Below are 23,401 nucleotides of genomic sequence, written 5' to 3' on the forward strand. Positions count from 1 at the left end.
AGCTGGGTGGAAGCTGGTACCTCATTATGTGGTTGGTCTGTTTGGCTGGTAGGTAGCAGATGGTACTGGAGATGACGTTACCAAGAGAGGCAGGGTAGAGAAACTCAAGACCTGTGATTTGTTCACCTGTCACCTATAACAAAATACAGGTTAAAAGACTTTATTATTAGCTGCACCATTTTTTTAATGAAAAAAACCCTCTCATTCCAAATGAATCCTCACTTGATTCTAAACGTTATTTTGCTATAGCAATTTTTCTGTGGCTCATTATTCAAGAATATCCTGGATTTTATTCTGAACAATGTAAATGTCATTCACGTGTCAGTGTGTACGTTAGCAGCTTTATGTTTACATTCTGTTACTCTCCCTGTGTTTTGGTAGCAAGGGTTGGGTGTCTTCATGTGTTTGTATATCCATTAGGAAGATAATCCGAGATAGCCTGTGAACCAGGGGCCACGCCACCCCTTCTTAAAGGGCTATTGGTATTACTGGTTCCAGCCACTTAGGCAAGGCTGTTACGTAGAATATTGTATTTTAATTCCGTTAAATAGATACAAGCTTTTTGATAATTATCAATGTTACACAGAGTGCATGAGTCCATGACCTTTCCTAACTGCAAAATGTGTGTAACCAGGTATGGGATAGGGAATTAAACTGGCACTAAAACATCTAAGGACAGTACCTCACGCAAGTGGTGTGAGTCAGGAGAACACCAGGTGTTCCACAGTGGTGTGCATGGTGCCCAGTGAGTAACACCCCACAGCTCTTGCTGGAGCAAATCTCCCATCACAGGCAGTATGTGAAATGTCTTTTAAATTAATGGAGGAAGGGAAAGATCGTTTTATCAAGATAAATCCTCTACCACTCCACTAACTCTATTGCAGAGTTCTAGTCTGGATGAAACGTGAACTTACATTGTTTCCAAGGTCTGATTTTAAGCCAGTTTTTGGGTAGTGCCAACAGATGCCAAACCAATTTGCATCCTGTACGGATGGAACCTGAGGGCTCTTGTGGCTGTTTCATGGGCATTTTTGCAGGAGACACCTTGTTCTCCTTTGTGACATGCAAATACATTCAACTACCCACAGCCATCCCGACAGAAGAGAACAATGACAAAAAGCCCAGGTTATTGCAAGAACAGAATATGTGAAACCAGCCAAGTTCAAATATGAGCACAGTAATTCCAATTGTAGCAAAGATTGTCTTCACTGCACCTGTAAAAGGCAAATCTATGTCAGAAACAAACCTTGCGGTTTGTGATGTGATGATTTGCAGTCATGGATTAAGTAGCAAGTCTCATGGTCTCAGATGTGCATTCACATTTACCTTCCGTTGTGCTACCTTTGCTAACATCATTAGAAGTGTGATATTTGACATCTTTAATACTAATTAGTCCTTCCTTACTACCCGCCTTCTGGGTAAATATTTAGACACCACAAACCGTTTCCCTGTGTACTCTTTGTCTTCTCTGGAGACTTCCTGAAGCTTCTCCTCAAGTTCAGAGACCTTTCTGGCCTGGCTTTCCTACAGCCTGCATGGAAGCACAGGCAGCGGGTAGCCTCCGTCGGGGAAGGCTGCACGAACTTGAATGACATAAACTCTTATGCTCTAACGGTGAATGTTTTTCATAACGGGCGTCGTTGTGTGCGTTCAACTAGTAACGCCTATCGGGGATACCGTGTTCTCGGAGCATAAACGAACTTTTGACCCGTTACTTCTCCCTCGTTGGCGGCTTCCCTCCGGTAGCCTCTTTGCTGCTCCACGGCGAGACTCGTCGCGGGCTGTCACCAGCGGCAAGCGCAAACCCCTCCGCGGAGCGGCTGTGGGCGCCGCTCCAGCCTTCAGCCCTGGGCACGGCTCACTCGGACCGCTGCGGGGCACAGGATGCGACAGCGCTGCCGGACCCCACACACCCGGGATCGGGGCTCGGGGGCCGCACCGTGCAGCGGGGCTGAGCGGGCCCCGCGCCTCCCGGCCGCGAGCACATGCCGGCGAGCCCGGGCGCGGTGGCAGCCAATGGCGGCGGGGCAGGACATGATGTCAGAGGGGCTGTAGAAAAGGCGCGGAGCCTCGCGCGGCGCCCGGGCTGCAGACGCGCCGCTCGCAGGCTCCGCGGCGGGCGGTGGCTCCGGCTCCGCCGCTGCGCTCCCGCCCCGCCCCGCCCCGCCGGCAGCCGCCCCGGGCCCCGCGGGCCGCGCCGCGTCACGGGGAGAGGGGCCGCGGAGCGCCCGTCCCACCTGGTGCCCGTCCAACGCCTCCTCCTTCCCCCTTGGCTTCTTCTTTTCCCAATGAGCTCCCGCGGGCTGGGGGAGGAGCGGGGGAAGGAGCAAACTTTGCCCCCGAGCTGCCGCCGCTGCCAGCCCTCTGGACTGTGAGTGCGTACGGTGGGCATCCGCCCCATCCTCCCTGCAGCACCAGCCCGCTCTCCGCCTGCTGCAGCCTCCCTCTCCCTCGCTTTCCTCCCCGAAATTTCGCACAGTACGATGTAGGGGGCTTGTCGTTGTTATTTTTATTTTTTCAATTATTATTATTATTATTTATTTCTCACCGAAGATGGTTTAATTTTTTATATTTCTATTATTTATTAATCCCTCCCAACCGTAAACCTTCCCAGCTTGCTGCCAGCTGGGCCACAGCATAAAGCCTGGGACTGCACCTGGGGCCATGAGCCCTGCACTGAAGAAGCCTCCTAGAGGGATGTGCTGGGGCCGCGCAACAGACTAGACCCGAGCCCCGAAGCTTACACCACCAGTTATCCCCTCTCCCTCATCCCCTCCGCCCGCCTTTTCTGCGCCCCATCCCCTTGAAACCTCGGATTCGTGCCTGCCCTGCGCTCCGGAGACTTGCGCCGGGGTGAAAAGCCCGGTGTCTGAGGAGAGACGGGGCGACCGTGCTAGATGCATGGGGGAGGGCTCCGGTTAATGCAAGTTCTGGGCTCCTGCAGGGACCCCGACAACTGTCAGCAGCAGCAGCAACTCGGGGCCTCCTCCTCTGCTTCCTCAGCGATGCTTTTCCACAGTCTGTCCGGCTCGGAGATGCACGGGGTCATCGACGAGATGGATCGGAGAACCAAGAGCGAAGCACCGGCCATCAGCTCTGCTATAGACAGGGGAGAGACCGAAACGGTAGGAAGCGAGGGAAGGGGAGCCCTTCCACCCCTAAACATAATAACCCCTCAGAGATACAGCTTCTGTCTCGAAATAACAGATCGGGGGGAAACCTACGCAAAATGCTAAACCAGAAGAAAATTAAGCAAAAAGGTACCCCAAAAGATTAAATTAAACCGTGGGGAAAGGCATGAAACTGTTAATTATTAATAATATGCATAGTAATAGTAACGCTCGGGTGAAAGGAACGGTATTGCTCTTGCAAGAAAACAGAAAGTGGGACCAGCCTTTTGGTAGAGTCCAAGAACTCCTTCCCTTCCCCCAGCCTGTCCGGCCTTCCAAAGTTTTAGGGAAGAGGCAAAGTATGCTTTTATACAGATAACACTTTGGCACAGTGAATTTTTTGTCTGCAGAATGGAAACACAAGCACCAAAGAATGCAATTCCGTGTTATTTTTCAGGTAGGATGTCTACGCTGAGGGAGTCTTTATAGCATTTATACCTATAAGAAATAAACTGGAGTGCCTTTAAATTACGATTTTTAAAAATAATTGTAATGTGTATGCACGGTGGATTTCCAGCCCTGATGAGCAGAACTGGAAGATATGGTTCAGGGAGGCGGATGTATGCAAATCTTTATAACTTTACCACTTTTTATGTTGTGCCTGCTGATGCGTAGTGCTTGTGTATTAATAGATTTAGATAAGCAAAAGATGCATCCTTCTAACCGGCGTTAAGCTGGCAAAGTGGAAGAGATTTCTGGAGTGTGTTAACTGAGGCAACATTTTATATATGCTACTTTTTTTGTAATTGAAAAATGATAATTCTGAAGTGAAATAATCCCTTACTTTGGTTAAATGGTATCCTCTGAGCTGATACGGGCACATGCAGGAAAGATTATCTGTCCTCGGGTGTTAGAACTTCATCAGTATGTGTTATTTCTCTTAATTCTACATAGAAATTTGCTTAATGGTGACAGTGAGAATATTTAAACCCAAAATACTGGCTGGAAATCAGCCTTTATGCTGTAGGGGTGGAACATGATTTCTAATCTAAACGGTTTTGGTTTTCTGTGGGAAAGTTAATATTTCTCTGTACAATTAAGTAATAACAAATTATTTTTCCTGGAATATATACCTTTATATATCTATATATAAGTTATATGCGTACACATGTGTATGTAACAAATAGAGAGATGGAAAACTGGCTCCTAAATTCAATTTCTGGATATCAGAATATTTTTTTGTTACCGGAAAAGCAAAGCAGAAAAACTGTATTTCGTTTAAAGTGGAAACTGCTTTGGTTCTAAACGGATCCCAAGCAGACCTCGGTCAGTGCCTTCGGGAGAGAAGCCGTGGTAGGGACAGCCGCGGTTCTCTGTACCCGCAGCCCTGGCAGCTGTGGGACGGGGGGTCCCCGCGGGGCCGGAGTCTGATACTGCTCCAGCGCCGGCTGGCAAAGCACCTTCGGGTCCCTTCGGCTCTGCCCCGTTAGCTCTGCCCGTTCGGGCTCGGGACGAGGTAGAAGTAAACAAGCAACTTCTGCCCCTGGCCTGCATCAAAACAAACGCGTGTTTGTCGCAGCTGTGCAGGAATGGCTCGGGTCCCCTTGCACGAGGCCAAGCCCGGATGGTGCGGGGAGGGAAGGGGCATTTGGGACGCGGTGGGCAGCAGCTACCTCTGCTCTGAGCCCCAGCTCTGCCCTGAGGTACCCGCTAAAAGAAATCCGTGTCCTTAACCGGCGCCAGATACTTTCTCTCCTTTTTTGGTAGAAATCGACAGAGAATATGTATGTATTTGTTTTTTTGCAAGGTTTCGGTTGGATTGCGATTTGACACTAAACTATTAAATTATATAGGGGTTACATTTAGTTTTATTGCTTCCAAGTTTATCCCGGCATAATCTAAAGTGCTGTGTTGATTTTTATCCCCCCCCCCCCCCCTTGCTTTCTTTCCTACACCTTTCCCGCTATTTCGTTTTTCCGCTCCACCGTTCTGCACCGCTCGCCTCCTCCGCGGCTGTGCTCACTGATCCCTGGGGCGCAGACCGGGCATCGCTCCTTTGGAGCCGGCCCCGTACACTGGTGGTCATTCCCTCGGAGTTTACAGCACACACGGACACGCTCCGCAAACACGCACGCACAGAGCAGGGACCGCTCAGACACTCTCAATAGAGCCGTAACAATAAATCTGAAAACTAACTATCCGTGATTTGCCCTGTTCGGTGATTATTGCGCCTGTTGTTGAACAGCATCTTTCCTTGTTCTGGGACTGCAAAATTCACCAAGAAAAAATAAAGGGAAGAGATGCGTGGCCGGATCCGGACGGCCTCTGTAGCCCCCCGGGGGTCCCCTTGTCCAGCCCCCAGGAAGGTGGGGGTCCCGGGCCGAGCTCCGGACGCTGAGCCCCTCTCCCCTGCCAGCCCCTGCGGAGAACGAAGCCCGGCCCCAGCCGGGGAGGGGGGAGGGGAGAGGGGTACCCAGCAGTACACCGGAGTTTGTCCCTCTTGCTAACGGTCTGTAATTGTTTTCCCCCAACAGACCATGCCTTCCATCAGCAGTGACAGGGCTGCCCTGTGCGCCGGCTGCGGGGGGAAAATCTCCGACCGTTATTACCTCCTGGCTGTGGATAAACAGTGGCACATGCGCTGCCTGAAGTGCTGTGAATGCAAACTCAACCTGGAGTCCGAGCTCACCTGCTTCAGCAAGGACGGCAGCATTTACTGCAAGGAGGATTACTACAGGTACAGCCTGCCCTCAGCTACCACGGGGAGGGGGGGATGACGGACGACAGGGACCTGCTCAGGGCCCCCCACACTGAGCAGACCCCATCCTAAAGAGACCGCGGTGGGTACACTGTCCCTACGGGGCGGGCTGTGAGCTCCTAAAACCTCCCACTGGAGCAGGAAACTCAGCGTGGGGATGGGCCTCGTGCTCGGGAGGGGGCACGGTCCGGCCTCAGCTCCCCACGCCTGCAGGCGGGCACTGGGGGCTTCGAGCCGGATTCCGCGGCCCAGCCTTGCCGGACCGCGGAGAGAACGGGACGGCCGAGGCCTGAGCGCAGAGCGCGCAGCCCTTCACCCTGGAAGGGATCGTTCTTCCCTCCTGTGTCCCTCTGTGGGGCCGGGCACGGCCGCGGAGCCGGCTCCTCTCCCGGGGGCAGTGGCTCCCGCCGGGGCCCGGCAGTGAGCGGGGCCGATCCTGGCCCAGCGGGAATTTGCGGGCGACGGTCAGGGCGTTTTTCCGCTGGCAGCGGGAGGGGCAGGACCTGCGGCCCGAAGCAGGAAATGGGACGGAGTCCCCCGGGGTCTTGGCCGTGGTGCCCGCCCGGCTGCCGGGCACTGCCCGGGGAGTGCTCCACAAACGGCCCGGCTTTGTGCCGCTGCCCCGGGCCCCAGAGCCCCTCTCCCTCTGCCGCCCTCCGGGCGGACCCGACAAGGGGGGGAGGGAGGGGTGCGCCTCTCACCGTCTCCTCTGTCGGTTCTGTTTTGCAGGAGGTTTTCGGTGCAGAGATGTGCGAGGTGTCACCTGGGGATTTCTGCCTCCGAGATGGTCATGAGGGCCAGGGATTTGGTATATCACTTAAATTGCTTCACTTGCACCACTTGCAACAAGATGCTGACCACCGGCGACCACTTTGGGATGAAGGACAATCTGGTGTACTGCCGCCTCCATTTCGAGACTCTCATCCAGGGGGAGTACCAGGTGCACTTCAACCACTCGGATGTAGCCGCTGGGAAGGGCCCGGCACTGGGAGCGGGCTCTGCCAACACTTTGGGACTGCCTTACTACAACGGCGTGGGGACTGTCCAGAAGGGGAGACCCAGGAAAAGGAAGAGCCCAGGGCCTGGGGCAGACCTGGCAGCCTACAACGCAGGTACGAGACCCCAGTCTTCCTCCCGAACAATTCCAATGGTTTGTTTCTGTTCACTTCCAAAGGGGGATTTCCGTTTATTTTAGCTTAAACCGTTAATAATAGTTTAGCTGCAGCATAATTATTGAGATCAAGTGCTGTCAAACTGCAATTACAGAAGCTAATATGTTAGCATTTTTCACTTCAGCTGGAAATAAAATGTTTTGAAGCAAGGTCATCTGGTTAAGGAGGGGGAGAAGGGGGAGTGTAGCCTGAAATAAAATCTGGAAACCAGAGATTGTAAGTTAGCACTTCAGAGAGCTGTGAATTTTCTTTAGTGGCTACACTCAAAGGCTGCTGATGGGTGAATTACTCTGCCCTTGTCCTGAGCTCCTGTACCTCAGAGTTTTGGGAGGAAAAAGGAGGGGGGAGTAAGAAAGTGGCTGTTTCGCTGTGATGGGGGGTGCCGGATGGGGGTACCAGTAGCAGGTGTCTGCAGAAGCCTGGGGGCTGCTCACACGGTGACAAGTTCGTCTGGAGTTTTGCTCTCCAGATGTGACTCGAGGCAGAATGGGGACACCAGCAGCACCCCCTCCCCAGCCCCACAACCCTGCCACTGGGACAAGGAGCCAGAAGAACAGGAGCAAACAGGGCCGCAGCTCTGTCTTTCAGGCTCTCTGCATCGAGCTGCAAACTTTCCACTGTGTTTCCTCGTTTAACCTTCCCCCCTCCCTCCCGCAGCACTGTAATTTTGCAGGCAAAGGAATCCGATCAGTCTCCTTTCCAATCCCCCGTCCCCACTCCCCCCATCCTTTCTCTGCTTTTGATCCGGTAGCTGCCCAGCAGAACGGCTGCAGCCGCCTGCTCTGCCAGCGCCGCTCCCCGTGTGCAGCCCGGAGACGGGCTTGGACAAAACAACGTTCTTAAATCTTGCTTTTGCGACAAGATCTCCAGGCGGCGGGGGTGGGAGGGGGGGCAGGGAGGGAGGTGTGAGCTGTGTGTGTCACGTCGGACCCCGGCTCCCCGGTGGCCGCGCTCGCCCGCCCGCCCGGCAGAACTCGTTTGCTGCCTCCGTTGTGCTGCTCCGGTACCGGCTGCTCTTATCCGCCGTCCTCAGCGTGTTTGTTGTTATATATCTCTGAAGTTCAGACGTGTCCCGTAGGGCGCAGATTTGCCTTTAACATTTATTTTAATTCCCTCGGAGAAGGTATTAGGGGAAGGCCAAGTTTGCTGCGGGTTTTGAGCCGCCCCGATGGCCGCTTCTCCGGCGACACTTGTCCAGGGGAACACGGGGGGACCCCGGGAGGTTTGTGCTGGTGATTGCCCGGGGCTCCAGAGCCAGGGTGGGGTGGGATGAGGGGTTCAGAGCCCGAGGACCGGGAACGATTGCGCCGAAATCAAGCGGTTTGCACTGAAAATGGCAGGGAGAAAGAGCGCAACTGGAACAGGGAAACGCACGTCGGGAACAAAACTGCCGGCTACTATTGGTTTACCTAATTGCTGAGTAATTTGGAAGTAGTGCAAAAATCAGTAGTGGTCCCAGTGGTGAAGGTTGATGAAAGGTGTACGTGGTGTTCTCGTGAGTAAGAGTAGAGTTTTAAAACACACATAAAATACGCATCTTGCCCGTCTAAAAGCGTCTCCTTTTCGGAGGGATTAGATTTTAATTGTCCTTCCACTGTCTCCCTGTGCAAGGCAGATGTTCAGATTCAAAGAACCTGTAAATCGAATCGCGGCTCTGTCCTGGCTGGGAGCAGAACCCGGGAAAGCCTTTCCCGTTCCCTGGGTCCCACACAAACCGCTTTTAACCACGTCCTTTCTAATTTGTTTCCAAAATATTTGCCCTCCGATTTTTGGTCTTTTAATTTGTGTTTAGAGCTGGAGTTTGCGAGACCTTCCTTGAGGAACCTTTGGCTTCTGAGCTTAAACTATTTATCTACCTATTTACTAAACCAACAATCGACTATTTTTAAAGACAAGAAGTGCCATTGATCTTGGAAATGCGACCGAGTCGCTCGTAGATGTGGAAATTCACAAACTAATAAATTATTGCAAAGCTTTCGATTTTGTGCCTTTTAGAGAGAAACCGTTTACAAGTGGGACTGTTTCTCTTTTTCTTTTTAATGAAACTTGTAATTCCTTTCTCAGAAAGGTCCAATATTGTCCTTTGAGGGGATCTGTTGCTGGTTAATTCCTGCAGAATAGTTTGTGTAAATAAACCTACACCCAGAGGTGGTGGGGAAAGGGGGACCGTAAACTTCGGCAGAGCAGGGACTGGAATTATTTCGTGAACTGCAGCAAGTATTCATCTGCAACACGGATGGGACGCGCTTTTTTCTTCCCCCCCACCACCCCCCTCCTACTTAAACGAGACCCCGTTTGCACGGGGATGATGGCTTTTAGATGTGGATAGAGCCTGACAAGTGGAAAATAGCTTAGAAGGATGCAGAAACTTCAAAAAGACTTCTTTTTCTTTCTTTCTTCTTTTTTTTTTTAGTGTGTTCCTGTGATCATAATTTCTTCTTTCACTTGTTGGAATGGAGTTTGATGGGGTATTTTCTTTTTTTAGGTCAGTAAATCAATGGCTGAAAGCTTGCTGAACACAGAAGCACCTGTAAAGAATTGTGAATACTCCCTTTGTGGTTAGACCCCGAACCTCCCCCAGTGGCTGCTTTTTATTCATTTGTATCTGGTCTGTCTTTAACATGAAGACACTAAAATATCCTCCAAAGTGACACAGATTTGGGGCACGACGTGCTGATAAAATACCCATAATCTGTGCAAACAATGGACGATACTAACAACGACTTCCTTCCTTTGCTAGCGGGAAGGCTCGGAGCTTTTCGGTGAGCGGGTGGCCGCGGCTCCGGGCTGGATTTGCCTCCCCGGGGGGGCCGCTGGTTCGGTTCGCTCCGCAGGGCCCTCCGGAGCTGGCCTCCAAACGGGCTTTGGCAAGAGAGTGGGGCTGATTGTATCCTGACAAAAACTGGGAACAACCTGGAAAGTCTGGGAGAGGGAATCTCTCGTTCTCTCCTTCTTTCCCCTGGGACTAAAATCTTAGAATAAGCTTTCCTGCTACTACAGATGCAGAGCGAGTAACGGGAGTTGCAGCTTAATGAGAGGTGTTTGCAGCGATTTCCTGCGAGAAATCAGAGTTCTCTCCTCTGCCCGCTCCGCGGCGCGGTGCATCCGGCCCCTCCCCGGGGGCTGGGGTCAGGGCCGGGACAGTGCCAGCTCCGCGAGGGGTGAACGGGACCCTAACCCCGCTCCCTCCCTCCGTCCCCTGGGAGGCTGCCGTGGAGCTGGGGTCCCTCGGGAGGAGCCCGTTTCCCGGCCCCGCAGCCAGCCCGTTTCCCCGGCCCGGCTGGGGCTGCCCGGGTTAATCGCGGCGCTCAGGGAATTACCGCGCACTCGCACCGGCTATTCAGTGCCATTCAGTTGGCTTAATTGAGGGGAAAAGCCCTTCTCGGCCGGCTCCCCCCGCGCAGCCGGTGCTCGGCGCGGCCCCGCTCCGGCCCCTTTGTCCCCGGCCCGGGCAGCTCTGTCCCTGGAGGCACCGGGGCGGGCCTGCAGCAGCTCCGGGAGGCGGCGGGACACGCAGCGTCTTTGTGCGAGGCGGATGGGGAAGGCCAGAGGGAAAGAGGGTTTCTAGTCCCATCTCTCCTCTCTCGTGGCCTTGTGATGCTCAGCCTAGGAGACAGGCATTCCTTGGGACAGGCTTTATCCTCCTTTTCCTAGAAACACTCTCAAAATGTCAAGGTTGAGGCAGCGCTTTCTGTGTCTGTCGCTCCCAGAGCTTGGCAAAGGCATCCTCCTTTCAGTGCTGCCCCAGGAGCAGTGAGGATACCTCCCTTTCTGCTCCAAGCGACACAGCTTCACCCCTTTTGATCCCAGTTGTGGGAAGGAGTTTGGGCATCTGCCTTCTCCAAGTGTCTTCTCTTTCTACGAGATAGAAAGACTCTCTCTTTTCTTGTCCCAGGTACCATTCAGAGGGCTCTGTCTCACTTTTGTCCCCTTCAGGAATGCGGGTACCACAAAGTCCTTTAAATCTCCTGCAGACAACAAATCAGGCTGCACCCCTGCCCGTTCTGGTTAATCACAAGTTCCCTCTCCAGGCAGCAGGAGGTTAAAACACCCCCTTGTCTCTTGTTACAGAAGGAAAGGGGTGTATGTTCCTGAGCCACTGAATATGGAGAGCTGATGCATGCACCAAATGTCTCGTTTCATCATTCTTTTAGAATCAGGATTAGTTTGTTTTTTGTTTTTGGTAATTTAACATGTCAAACACAAGCTACTAAAAGCAAAAGTTCCCCCAAAGGAAATTCCTCTTTCCCATCTTCTCCATGTGCCATTTGCTTAGTGACCTACTAACTATTAAGCACATGCTTCACCACAAATCCCAACATGTGGGGATGAACGTGAAACAGTGCTCCCAAGTTTTCTTCTTCAAACAGTGTTTGTCACAAGGATAACAGCACATCCTGCTTTGCACTCTTGTTGCTATTTTTAGAGGCAGTATTATGTGGTATTCTGCAGAGGCTATTTTGGTCACCAGTGTCAAAATACAGTGTTTTAATCTCAATTTCTAGTGATGTTCTCCCTGGACATCACCATCTTGTGGCTGAGTGGCCATTTGTGTCATGATGCTGGTGGAGGAGGCTGGAAGAGCTGGTGGCTGGTGAGACGAGGAGAGCAACGGCCTGGATGTGGGGCCGGGGAAGGGCACAAGGGCCTTGGGAAAAGTTTTAGGGTCAAAAAAGAGACTTAACTCTTCAGAATTTGTTTTATCATGAAATAAGAAAGAAACCTTAATTAATGTAAGACTCCTCTATTCAACTGGAATTTTATCAGTTGTGTTTCTGAACCCCCAGCAGGAGCCCTTAGATACTGCAATTGAATGGAAACCTTACGTACAGATAGCGCAACAGTTCCTTTAGAAGATACACAGGGACACCACAGAGGTGCCGGAAAGAAGTGCCTGAAAAACAGAGGGTTGCATCAGGGGTGTGTGCAATGTTAGTCTTCCAGCAGGAGGACTTTTGCAGAAACTCCTCAGCTCTTAAAACATCCCCATGCATACACCCTTGGCCTGTTCTGTATCTCTGGGTCTGCAACGCTCACAGACATTTCCGACTCTGTGAGAGACACACAGAGTATTAGCCCAGATAGAATCGACTTTTGGAGGTGGTGCCAGGCACCACAACCAAATACAAGAGGGGAATTGGCACTGACATGGGATATTTATGTCATACCAGGTGATGCCTGTGGGTACCCAAACCACTCGCACAACACAAGAAGCAGCAGCCACCCTTGCGTGCTTTCACAACCTCCTGCATAGAAAAGACACTCTTTTCCAGTCTAAAGTGGTACCTATTTACTACTGGTTTATTACTCTTTTTATCTGGCAGATGAGGAGGTAAAATTATGAGAAATTCAAGAAGTAACTTGTTTGTTGTTCTATCAGGGCTTGATGGAAAGCTGATACCCTCATTCCATTCTGGGAGGGTTTAAATCACTTTTATTTCCTTGGATCCTGGATGTATCTCATTCTTTATAGAACTGGTTAAAATCCCTCTACTTGCAGCCTTAGGGCTTGTTTTGTTGCATATTGACATGAACAGACCTCCATCCTTCAGACAGATATTTTGATGAGTTTCCTCCTAAATCTCTGACTTGTTATTTCTGGGAGGGTTTGAAAGTATTTCAGATAATACACAAAGGTCTTTTCTGTTACTAATACTTAAGATTCTGTGAGTACATTTTAAAACCAAGCACTGCTTGCTTTTACATTTCCATAATAGAATTTGCTATGAGCAATATAGTTTCAGTTACTCATCACAGTATTCTTTCCATCAGGAACTGCAGCTGTGAAGGAGACTGGAGTACATGCCATGACCCCAGTTTGGCAACTAGTTCTTAAAAAAGGAAAGGTTTTGCTGCATTCCACCCAGCTCCATTAATGCCACATTTTTACTATCTCCTTTTAAGCATCTTACACCTTTTAAATTCAGGTGCTTCCAGTCTTTCCACGCCGCAGGAAAACAAGCAGAAATACTTACTGCTAGAATCTGGCAAGAGCTGCTTAGGTCTGGAAAGGATTGATACAAATGTGCACAGATGCACGCACACACGCACATACACACATTTCTATGCACAGCACAGGGTTTTTTAAATTTTAGGAGTACAGAAACACACAGAAAAGTTTGAGGTTTCTGACACTTTCTAGGTCTATGAAACAAACATGGCTTTGGTCTTAGAGCTGAATCTTTGCTCTGTACTGTGCCGCATCTTTCTAGAAGGGTTTGTAAAGCTGAAGTTTGCAAAGCAGTTCCTGGACATGCTGCAAACCTGATGCTTATGGAATCTGTGTGCATTTTTACTGATGAGTACATGACTTTTATGTATTTATTTTTAAAACTGTTTTTAATGCATGCCTTTCAGAACGTGTGTATGTTTCCAATAGGGCTGAAAACCTTTGATGGAAGGCATAAATTTAAAGGGAGACTATAAAGACATGACTATGAGAAGTACTTAGTTGTAAGGAACCAGCAATAATGGACAACTGAAATCTGGTTTTCTGCTTAAGAAATTCACCAATAATTCACAATTAAAACTACATTGATATTAGACAGAAAAAGCAAATTGATGTCAGTTTGTCAGAGCTAATTTTCAATTATATCCCTGATTTTTTTTTACTGGATTTAAGCTTGGTCCTTCCTGTTGTTTTAAGAGCTTTTCTATGTTTTACTCTATGCAAAAATAAATTAAAAACTACTTTTGGTCTACGATATTATTTTGCTTGGCACTCACCACTTAACACTACTTGATAGTTATTGTAATGTTCCTTGCTCATAGACCTTCTTTACAGGCTTTATGGTTGATTTTTGCACATGTATCTGTCGGTGTCATTCCATGATTTCAAAGGCTATAACAGAATTGATCATTCAAACTAGTATTTGCAAATAGTTATATTTTAAAAAGGAAATCCAAATACATAAATAAGGGAAAAGATCTTTTTCATTTGGCAGTGATACATTGTGTTAGCAGCTTTATTTCTTTAGCTAGTCAAATTATAGTCATAATTTGCTGTCTGGTACCCACAAACTTTATTTCTTTTCTGGTGTTTCATTTAATGGTCTCTCTTCTACTCTACAGGGTTTAGTTTGATGGAAGAAATAATTATAATTTTAATTGGTCTCTTCCATTGAGACTTAAGTGGACTGTATTGTACAGCTTGCTTTGTACCTTACAATGCAATTTATAGTGATAAAGTACACTAAACACTTTATGGGGTTGAGGACAGCTACTGTCCTACAAGCAGAAAGTGGAGGAAAGGCTGTGTGGAGATGCAGGGAAGAAGAAAGGAAATAGACATGACATTTGAAAGCCATAAAGAGGCAGGTCATAGTCCTTGCAGGTTGGTTATTGTAAGGGAAATGTAGAAGATGCAGAAATATGAGCCAGAAATGCACGCAGGTTGCCAAGAAGGCCAGCAGCTTCATGGCTTGTATCAGCAGTAGGGTGACCAGAGCAGTGTCCATCCCCCTGTACTTGGCACTGAGGAGGCCACACCTTGAATACTGTGTTTGGTTTTGGGCCCCTCGCTACAACACAGGCATTGAGGTGCTGGAGCATGTCCAGAGAAGGACAACGGAGCTGGTGAAGGGCCTGGAACACAGATGGCTGAAGGTCTGGGGGGGGTTTAGCCTGGAGAAAGGAGGTTTCTCGGTCGCTACCTGAAGGGAGGCTGGAGTGAGGTGAGGGACAGTCTCTTCTCCCAAGTAATAAGTGATACTTGCATTAGGGGAGCTTTAGACCGGGTATTATGAAAATTGCTTCCCCTAAAGGGCTGTCAAGCACTGTAACAGTGACCAGGAAAGCAGTGGATTCACCATCCCTGGAGGTATTTGTAAGATACGGACATGTGGTGCATAGGGTCATAGTTTAGTGATAGCCTTGGCAGTGCTGGGTTAATGGTTGGACTTGATGTTCTTGAAGGTCTTTTCCTATGTAAATGATTCTCTGATTCTGTGATCCTATGAAATGGAGGGGAAGACAAGCAGGATTTGTACCAGCACAATACATGCCATGGTGTGTTATTTTAAGTGCTGCACTTGGACTGCAAACAGTGTTGGCCACAGAACAATGTATTTACATGCTTTTTCCTCTTGTTACTTTAAGCTTTAAGCTGCAATGAAAACGATGGTGACCACCTGGATAGAGACCAGCAATACCCCAGCAATCAAAAGACAAAGCGGATGAGGACATCATTCAAACACCACCAGTTGCGGACAATGAAGTCATACTTTGCTATTAACCACAATCCTGATGCCAAGGACTTGAAACAGCTAGCTCAGAAAACTGGCCTGACCAAAAGAGTTCTTCAGGTAAGAAAAGCAGTCTTTTGTCTTGAAAAGCGCCATCGGGTTTGCTGATTTCCAAGCTTTTCTTAATTGTTCGTATCTTCTGTGAAGCTTCAGGTAAATCCTAGAAAGTATGAGAGAAGTGATTTCTTTTCAGAATCCAAGCAATTCACTTGGGGTCTCATTTTTAATGGCAGTTGAGAAGGTTTGGTGCTCAGATTGTTCTCCTGTAGTTAATTCTGGTGCATGTTTTAGCTTCCAGTCTGCTGTAAGAAAAAGGGAATTATTGTAATTAGTGTGTTCCCTGTAAATACAGAGAGCTCTTAATTTAGAACTTACTGTGAACGTTTACCTTCATAAGAATTTAGTCAGCAGTTTAAGTTTATTTGATCAGGACAAGGAGGATATATTTTCTTTCATAATTGATGTGCATATAAATTTGTTTCTTTAAAGATTAACTCATAGTTTAACAACTAACAGTTTAGTAACTTAGAATGAAAGGAGACTGCATTTTAAAAGTACTTTTTCTCTGAAAGCTGGATTTCTTTTGCTTCATGGATATGCACTCCATTTGAACTATCATGGGAAGCAAAGGTGAGAATATTAGTTGATTCAGCTCCATTTTCATTTATAGTTCTGATTCAAGGAGTTAGTTTTAATGGGAACTTATCCAACTAATTACATCTAGAGATAAATCTGCGTGTACAGGAACCATGGCATGCCGGGATCTATTGCTGAAATTTTTAAACAGGTCTTAATTGTAGAAAAATAGTGTGTGAGCTTCATAGAGACAGGTAGGCAGAGAGACAGGCTCCTGGGGAAGCATCGTGGGCAGCTCCCATAAATCCACAGGCAAGTGGAGGGCAATAGATAAAAAATATTGGGAAAATTTGATTTCCCTGGAGGGATTCTAGACCTTACAATGTTAACACCCAATAGAAAAAGGAGTAAAAGATTTGCAGGCTTCCCAGTAAATACTACTAATGAAAATCCACAGATAACCACTTCTCTTGGCTACATCTTCCACAGCTGGATTTTTGGGGGTGTTTTTGTGAGGTTGCTTTGCGGTGGTGGCAGGTTCCTCCAATACACCCAGTGCACATCCTAACACTTGAAATTGCAGCTCTTACAGCAGCTCTCCTTTATCCACACACATGGGTGAAGTGATTTAGTGCATTTGTCTATGCTTATTTTGACACTTCTTTATTTTACCCTCAGTTTAGACACTTCAGTAATATCTGTTCTGTCCATTACAGTGTACTCACACCTGAATTGTCTGAGAAATCTCACATAGTGCCTTAAGAAATGAGATCAGTGTCTAGAAAGTCTCTTTCTCTTGATCATCTCTGTGCTCTCTCTCCTCATTCCACACCAGCTTTGACTTCCATCTCTGTTCTTTTTTCACCTATTGGCTCTTTCCTTCCACCTTTTTTCCAAGTTACTGTCTCTGTTTCTTCCTTCCTTTCTAGAATGTATTTCCTTCTCTGCAAAATTGGATTCCACACCTCCATTACACTTCAGTTCCTCTTTCAGTTTCTTCATTGCTTCTGTTTCCGTATGAAACATACCACATTATGCAGTTTTAAGGTGCTTAGTGGTTCCTCTTTTTTGGTGGCAGACCCTTACAATTCCACTAAACTTTTTTTATCATTTTGGTGTTTCACTTCTTTTACTTTCACAGTTAAACACTCATTTAGCTCCTTTAGCTGAAGAGTGGTGGAAGGTAATAGCTGGTGGTGAGGATTGTACCCAGCTGCTGGAGGCAATTCAAGGCAATGGCTCAGAGTGATACTTTGTCTGGTGTAACTGGAGTTTTCCTGTCTGTTACGAGCACTCTCTATACTCTTGGAGTTTTTGTTTGAAAATTAATTTGGGCCATGAAAAAAACATATTTGTTTTTGATTTTAGAACCTTTGTGCCCAACTGGTTTATCTCTAACCAGTATTGAGAGGCAAATTTTCAAACACTGAAGTTCACCTATATGAGTTTCAGGGTTGCTCTTTGCTGGGGAAAACTCTCCCTGGTATTGGTTACTGAAACAGTGTCACTTGTTAATTCTTTAGAGCCAGAAACATTGGCATTCTCTCTGTCATTTATTGAACACAAGCTAATTCACTGACACTATTGATCTAAACTGGCATCATTAGCATTAGTCTGTCTTCCACACCAAAGGCGTGTGGATTCCCAGACGTACGTGCACACGTGGCAGTAGTATAGAATCTTCTGCATTCCCTGTGTTGTTATTAGGCACATTTGTAAGCTGTTGTATTTTCTGTATGTTCAGATCCCAGTTCAGCTGATGGAGGATTGTGGTCTTTGCATATTTCATCAAATATGTTTTGATAGAAAATGCCAGGTAGCAGATCAGGAGAAACAAATTCCTTGTTCTGGAAGCAGTGTACTTCCTAAACACGAGTAGCAGAGTTCCTAGGGATTTAGAGACAGCTGTAGTGCCCTTACTGTATAGGCAGTCCCACATAACATGTAATGGGGGTACTTTGTAGATGAGCAGAGAATTTAGCCATATTCTTTAGGATCTTTGCTTTATATTATAGTCATTAGCTACACATGTCCAGAAGTGGAATGGCATAGAAATGTAACATACTGCTTCATAAATTATATTTCCTTCAGTGGCTTTGTAATGCAGGCCACTTTCTGTAAATAGCCACAATAGAATCACAGTAAGACTATTTAAAGTTTTAACCCCTACTTTTATTGATTTTCATTCCAATTTAGCTTTGTATTTGTAATTTAATTCATATACCTCCTGTACTGCAGCTGGGGAACATCAGCCCGTTATTGTAAGCTGTCATTCATAATTAAACTGACTAGCTAATTGTGAGCTAAGTAACTGGCATAAATGTTCCTCTTCTGGGAACTGATATTTCCTTTTGTGAGTTTAGAAAGGGAAGTTGGAAGTAGGTAGCCCTGAGAAGCTCTGGTTTGCTGCCTATAGGAATCTACTTGTCTCCCAGGAGTCTGGGATGCGATTATCCATGGCAAAAGCAGTTTAGGAACAGAAAGCATTATTTTTCAGCTGGTATCATGTACACTGCCTAGTCTTTCTTGAATTGCTCCTCAGTACAGTTGCTATGAAAACCCCACAAAGATTACTGCATGTGTTTGGACTTGGCTAATTCAGTTTCCAGTAACCTACAAGTATGAAGATCTCCACAGTCACACATGGGTACCCTGCACTACCCTGTGCTGAAGATTTGCTTTGGGCTAGCACAGTGCACTGAGCCTCTGTTCCTAAAACATCTGACCCTTCCTCTTTGCATGGATGTTTACTAATTACAGCAGAGTAGTCAGAATGTGTGTGCAAAGAGTGAAGGCAGTTTGCTTTGTGGTGCAACATCTGTTATTTTTTGTTTCTCTACTTGCTGCTTAGTAAAATTCAGTAAACATAAATGACTCCAGGTAGCTGTGTGAATATTTGTTCTAGCACAAGCTATTCATACAACTAATACATAACAGTTGCAACAATGGGAGTGTTACAAACAAGAATCTAAGGTGATTAGATGATCCCATTCAGTGCAGTAGCCAAATCTTTATACAATACTTAGTGTGTTTATTTCCAATCCTTCCCTGTCATATGGAGATGTTATTTTATTCCTGTTTTACTTGATGGAGACAGAGCTAGTTACACAGATCACTGAAAAGATAGTATAGTATTTTAACTGCGGTAGATGTTATTCCCCCTTGCTGCCGAGTTGGCCAGCTACAAGCATCCAGCCCCGTCAGCCAGAATGGGGTAGCAGCAGTGATGGGTCCTGCAGCTGCTTTTATTTTACAGCAGGAGTTTTGGTCCATATTATCCCATTTGATTTGAAGTAGCTCAGCCTTATGATGATACATTTGGACAGCAAACCACTAAATACTTCCCAATGATTTTGTTTATTCCTCAGTACTGAAGACCCGATTCCTGATTGTGTAATTGATGTGAGATAAGTCCTTCTGGAACAATTCTTTCAGTTATGTATGTTTGGATTGTTATTTCTTTGCTTTACTGGAATACCGTTACAGGTGCAGGGCCTGAGTGGGAGCACACGGCACTACTGCTGTTATGCATAGGCAGCCCTTGCTTCCCAGCTCCTACATGCTTCTGTGCACAGCTCTGGGTAAAACCACGGGGCAACAGAGCAGCAGGCTCACATTCCCACAACTCAGACAACAGTAGTTTTAATTCCTTCACTACTCTTCAATGTAAAGTCCCTCATACCGTACATGTGTAACCAAATATCACTGTTGAGATAATTGTGTTATCCCTTTCTATCATAAGACAAGGTATTCTCAGAAGTTCAGTGTAATATTTAGATGCCTTTTCAGTAATAACTCTGTAGTTATGATTGGGCAATTTTAAAGAGCATTATAATCATTAGTTGGTTAACTTTGACAATATCTCAGTGAGGAAGGAAGTGAAAGTAGTCATATAATCTCTATTTTTGAATAATACAAGACTGTAGTATTTTCTGTGTCTACATGAATTACCACTATTAAAGAGAGAACCACATTATATGTGCAGCTCCTGAAAGCAGCATGAATGGTCATAGGCAAGGGCATCTGAGCACAGATTTTTATATTTAATGGAAGATGAAGGGTAATGCATAAACACTAATAGTCTTGCTCACTTTACATACTACATGTTTCAAATAGCAAACAGAAAAAATACTATTGGGTCTATCACCCTTTTAAGGTTAAGGGAAGAGTTGTATATTTAGGAACAATGTAAATAAACAGAATACTTATGGTGCCTTCTACAGTTTTACACACTTCAAACAAGAAAATCGAGGAACAGGGATGGAAATGTTGCTCATATCTGAGATTATTGCTTATAGAAATGTGTATTTTTAATAAACAGAAGTGTGAAATTATGCATAAGTATGTGTATATGCAACTGGACCAGTGGTTTTGCCTGTTCTGATCACTACATAACTGTGGTACACATACAGATCAACAGTGGCAGGCTTTAAATTTCCATTTCACCTCCATATGCATTATTGTTTTTACAATCACTGGCAGGTATACTAGAAACATCAAACCCAAATTACTTTGTGGGCCAAATAGAAATGATCTCTTACTGAGAGGTAAAAATATCCCACAAATGTCCAAACTGCGGAGGTGGGGGGGTTCACTATTACTAACTACTTGGTGCTTGAGACTTTGTGGCTTGAACAAGCAGAGCAGATTTGCTTCACCTGTACCTCCTGCACCGAGGCTGCCTGCCTTGCTCAGAACCCTCCCATGCTTCCCTTCCTGCATGGCTCTGAATGAACAGTCATGGGAGAGGATGCTGGTTCTGAAGGTGTCAGGCAAAAATACCACGTTGGGCTTTGCCTAATGTGAAACACATCACTGGCCTTTAATGGGTTTACCAATTTACTGTGGACTGTGTTTTAAAATCACAAGTCTATTTTTATCCATGTTAGTTTAGGAGATTCTTGTTTTCTTATCATATATGAAACTGATAACTAGTCTTTAAATTGTTTTAACAAACGGAATGCCAACATACTGTTTTAAATGACCAAGCTTTCAGAGAAGAGGACCTGTAGGGATGCGATTTATGCATGGCCCATGGATGCAGCTCCTATGCCCACTGCTAGAATTTGTGCCTGAGGATTATTTCCTTATGGCATTCCCTGGATAGAGTGTGAAGGAGACGCTGTGCACCTGAAAGACCCTTGGCTGGAGGAGAAAGCTTTCCAGAGAATAAGTAGGAGTATTCACTGGGGGCAATTTGGGGCTGGAGCATCCGCAGATGAGAAGAAAATCAGTCAGAGAAAAGCCAGATCAGACATGTTCATCAGTTCCACCCATGGCTGGCACGCAGAGAGTGCAAGGAGAACGCCTCACAGGGCTGCTCATACTTACATATCACTCCTCTGTCAGTGACTTAAAGTGGATCCCATGGCAGGGCTGTGCTGTTTCACAGTTAGAAGTCAGACTTTCTGTACAGGTCAGTGTGGTCTCGAGAGTTCCACACACTCCGTTTCCCTCTACAGACCTCAGGGGAGAAATCTGATGGAGATACTGTACAATGAAGCAGACCCCTTCACTCATTCAGTTCCTTTCTCTGACAGATAAAGAGATGATGAGGCTCATTGCATCTGGAATGCAAAGACTTGGTCCTATTCCTTCTAGCAGGTCAAAGTGAGGACAGCAGCATCAAGACTGAGTCCATTGTAAAGAACGTAAGATTGACAGAGGCCTTCTGATAAATAAGAACAGTGAAATTTCAGCTAGTTTGTAGCAGTCAAATTGCCTGGTAGCAACATGTATCAGGTTGAACACAGGGATCTGCTGTACGTCAGTTTCATGCCAGTTCACAAAGCCATTTTATTTTATCTATTTTCAAATAGGTCAGAAAGATATTTTATCATTAAAGAAATCCTGCAGAGAGAGGAAAGCTTTTATCTTGGGCCTAAACACTGAAATTTAACTGAGAAAGATGAAGTAGTAGCTTTTGGCCTTCACTCTTAGATAATAATCAAATAATGGAAGAAGTAGCAATGTTGGAAAAAATTCTATATGTGAATATGATGTCTACTGAAGTTACAATTTTTAATGCAATGTGGGTCTTTAATAGCATTGAAGCTTCTTTCCATTACATCATTCCAGTACTGAAAACATTTGAAAAGGGAAACTGGCTTAGATTAATGGAGCTGAAGCATTTGAGAAAGAAGAGTAAGAGAAGAGCAGGAAAGAGGGACAGTCCTTTTAGAAAAGTGAGACCATTGCAGACACAGAGGGATGAGAAGGTTCCTGGAAGAGCTCTCGGGGCCTGCAGAAAGGCAGGGTGCTGTGGTCTGTGCCACCTGCTTCTACAATGGGAGATGGACTTGAGATATGAGGGTGCTGAAACTCATTCTTTTATATCCATGTGATGCTCGATGTCTGCCCAATGCAGACAAATACTTCTGGGATTGAGGGAAATTAAGGATTTGTGAGGCTGCCAAATTTCTAAGCACAGAAAAACTCCTCCATCCTCAGTCCACTCCTGTCCCAGGCAGACTGTTTATACCGGATTGTAGGAGAGAGAAAGAAGAATGCTTTGCAGGCAGGCAGAGGACATTTCTCATGACTGGGGCTACTTTTCTAACATGTTACCAGTGAAAACATCTTCCCCAGTTCCAGCACTGGTGAATTTGTGAATATGCTTTTGCTTTTTTAAACGCTGCAGCTCTTTAAATGCTACCCTGTTATATTAAACTATTTCAGGTTTGGTTTCAAAATGCTCGAGCCAAATTCAGACGGAACCTCTTACGTCAAGAAAACACAGGGGTGGATAAGACTTCAGACTCAACACTCCAAGCAGGGACCCCATCAGGTCCTGCCTCAGAAATATCCAATGCCTCCATGAGTCCATCCAGCACTCCCACTACTTTAACGGACTTGACTAATCCTACTATGCCTACTGTGACATCTGTCTTGACATCAGTGCCCGGAAGTCTTGAGGTTCATGAATCTCGAAGTCCTTCACAGACGACTCTTACGAATCTTTTCTGATGACTCTTTCTTAATAATTTCTTTAAAAAAGAAATTATTCTTAGCTGAAATTCCAAGTGTATTTTAATAGAGGCTTTGAGCAACTGACTAACCACAATTAGGATCTCTCCTAAAAAAACAGAAGGAAATGTAGTGTTCTGGTATTGCGGAGTATGGACTGAAGAATAACTTGGAAGATCTATTGCAACACAACATTTGTGTAACTGTACAGTTTTGTGGACTGAGCAAGGGAAACAGCAATTAATTTAAGTTGGCTAAAGCTTCTGTATTTTCAAAGACTGCCATGTGCCTTATATACTGTTTTATCTACATTCTTTGGGTTCCATGTCCACTTCTCTCTTTTTCTCTCTGTATATTTATAACCAGGGCAAAAATGTTAAGAGTTTGTTACTTTGAATAGTCCTAAGCCTTTCATTGGTTGCTTTGTTGTTTTAGAATTTTAAGGTCGAAGTCTGTTCGAATACCAGAATTTGTAAAATCTAACCAGTAATAAAACCACTTATGGAAACTACTTGGTAATGGCTGCAGTTACATTTAACACTAGTGTCACAATCGAGATAGGCTGATTGTATTTAA

General features: G+C 46.2%; 1 protein-coding gene across 2 annotated transcripts; it reads left to right on the forward strand.

The window, feature by feature from the left end:
• Positions 1–23,333, forward strand: LHX2 (LIM homeobox 2). 2 transcript variants are annotated; one of them, XM_005146283.3, is made up of 6 exons: positions 1–16; positions 3,004–3,125; positions 5,645–5,847; positions 6,598–6,993; positions 15,145–15,343; positions 22,538–22,825. In XM_005146283.3, the coding sequence occupies exons 2-6, from the start codon at positions 3,006–3,008 to the stop codon at positions 22,823–22,825; spliced, it is 1,206 nt and encodes a 401-aa protein (XP_005146340.1). In that variant the 5' UTR covers positions 1–16; positions 3,004–3,005. The 2 variants fall into 2 exon arrangements, with proteins under 2 accessions (XP_005146340.1, XP_005146339.1); XM_005146282.3 differs by lacking the exon at positions 1–16 and having other exon boundaries at positions 2,991–3,125; positions 6,598–6,980; positions 15,138–15,343; positions 22,538–23,333.
• Positions 23,334–23,401: the final 68 nt, after the last annotated feature.

The sequence above is a fragment of the Melopsittacus undulatus genome, chromosome 11, assembly GCF_012275295.1.
Source record: "Melopsittacus undulatus isolate bMelUnd1 chromosome 11, bMelUnd1.mat.Z, whole genome shotgun sequence".
In the NCBI taxonomy this organism is placed as follows: Eukaryota; Metazoa; Chordata; class Aves; order Psittaciformes; family Psittaculidae; genus Melopsittacus; species Melopsittacus undulatus.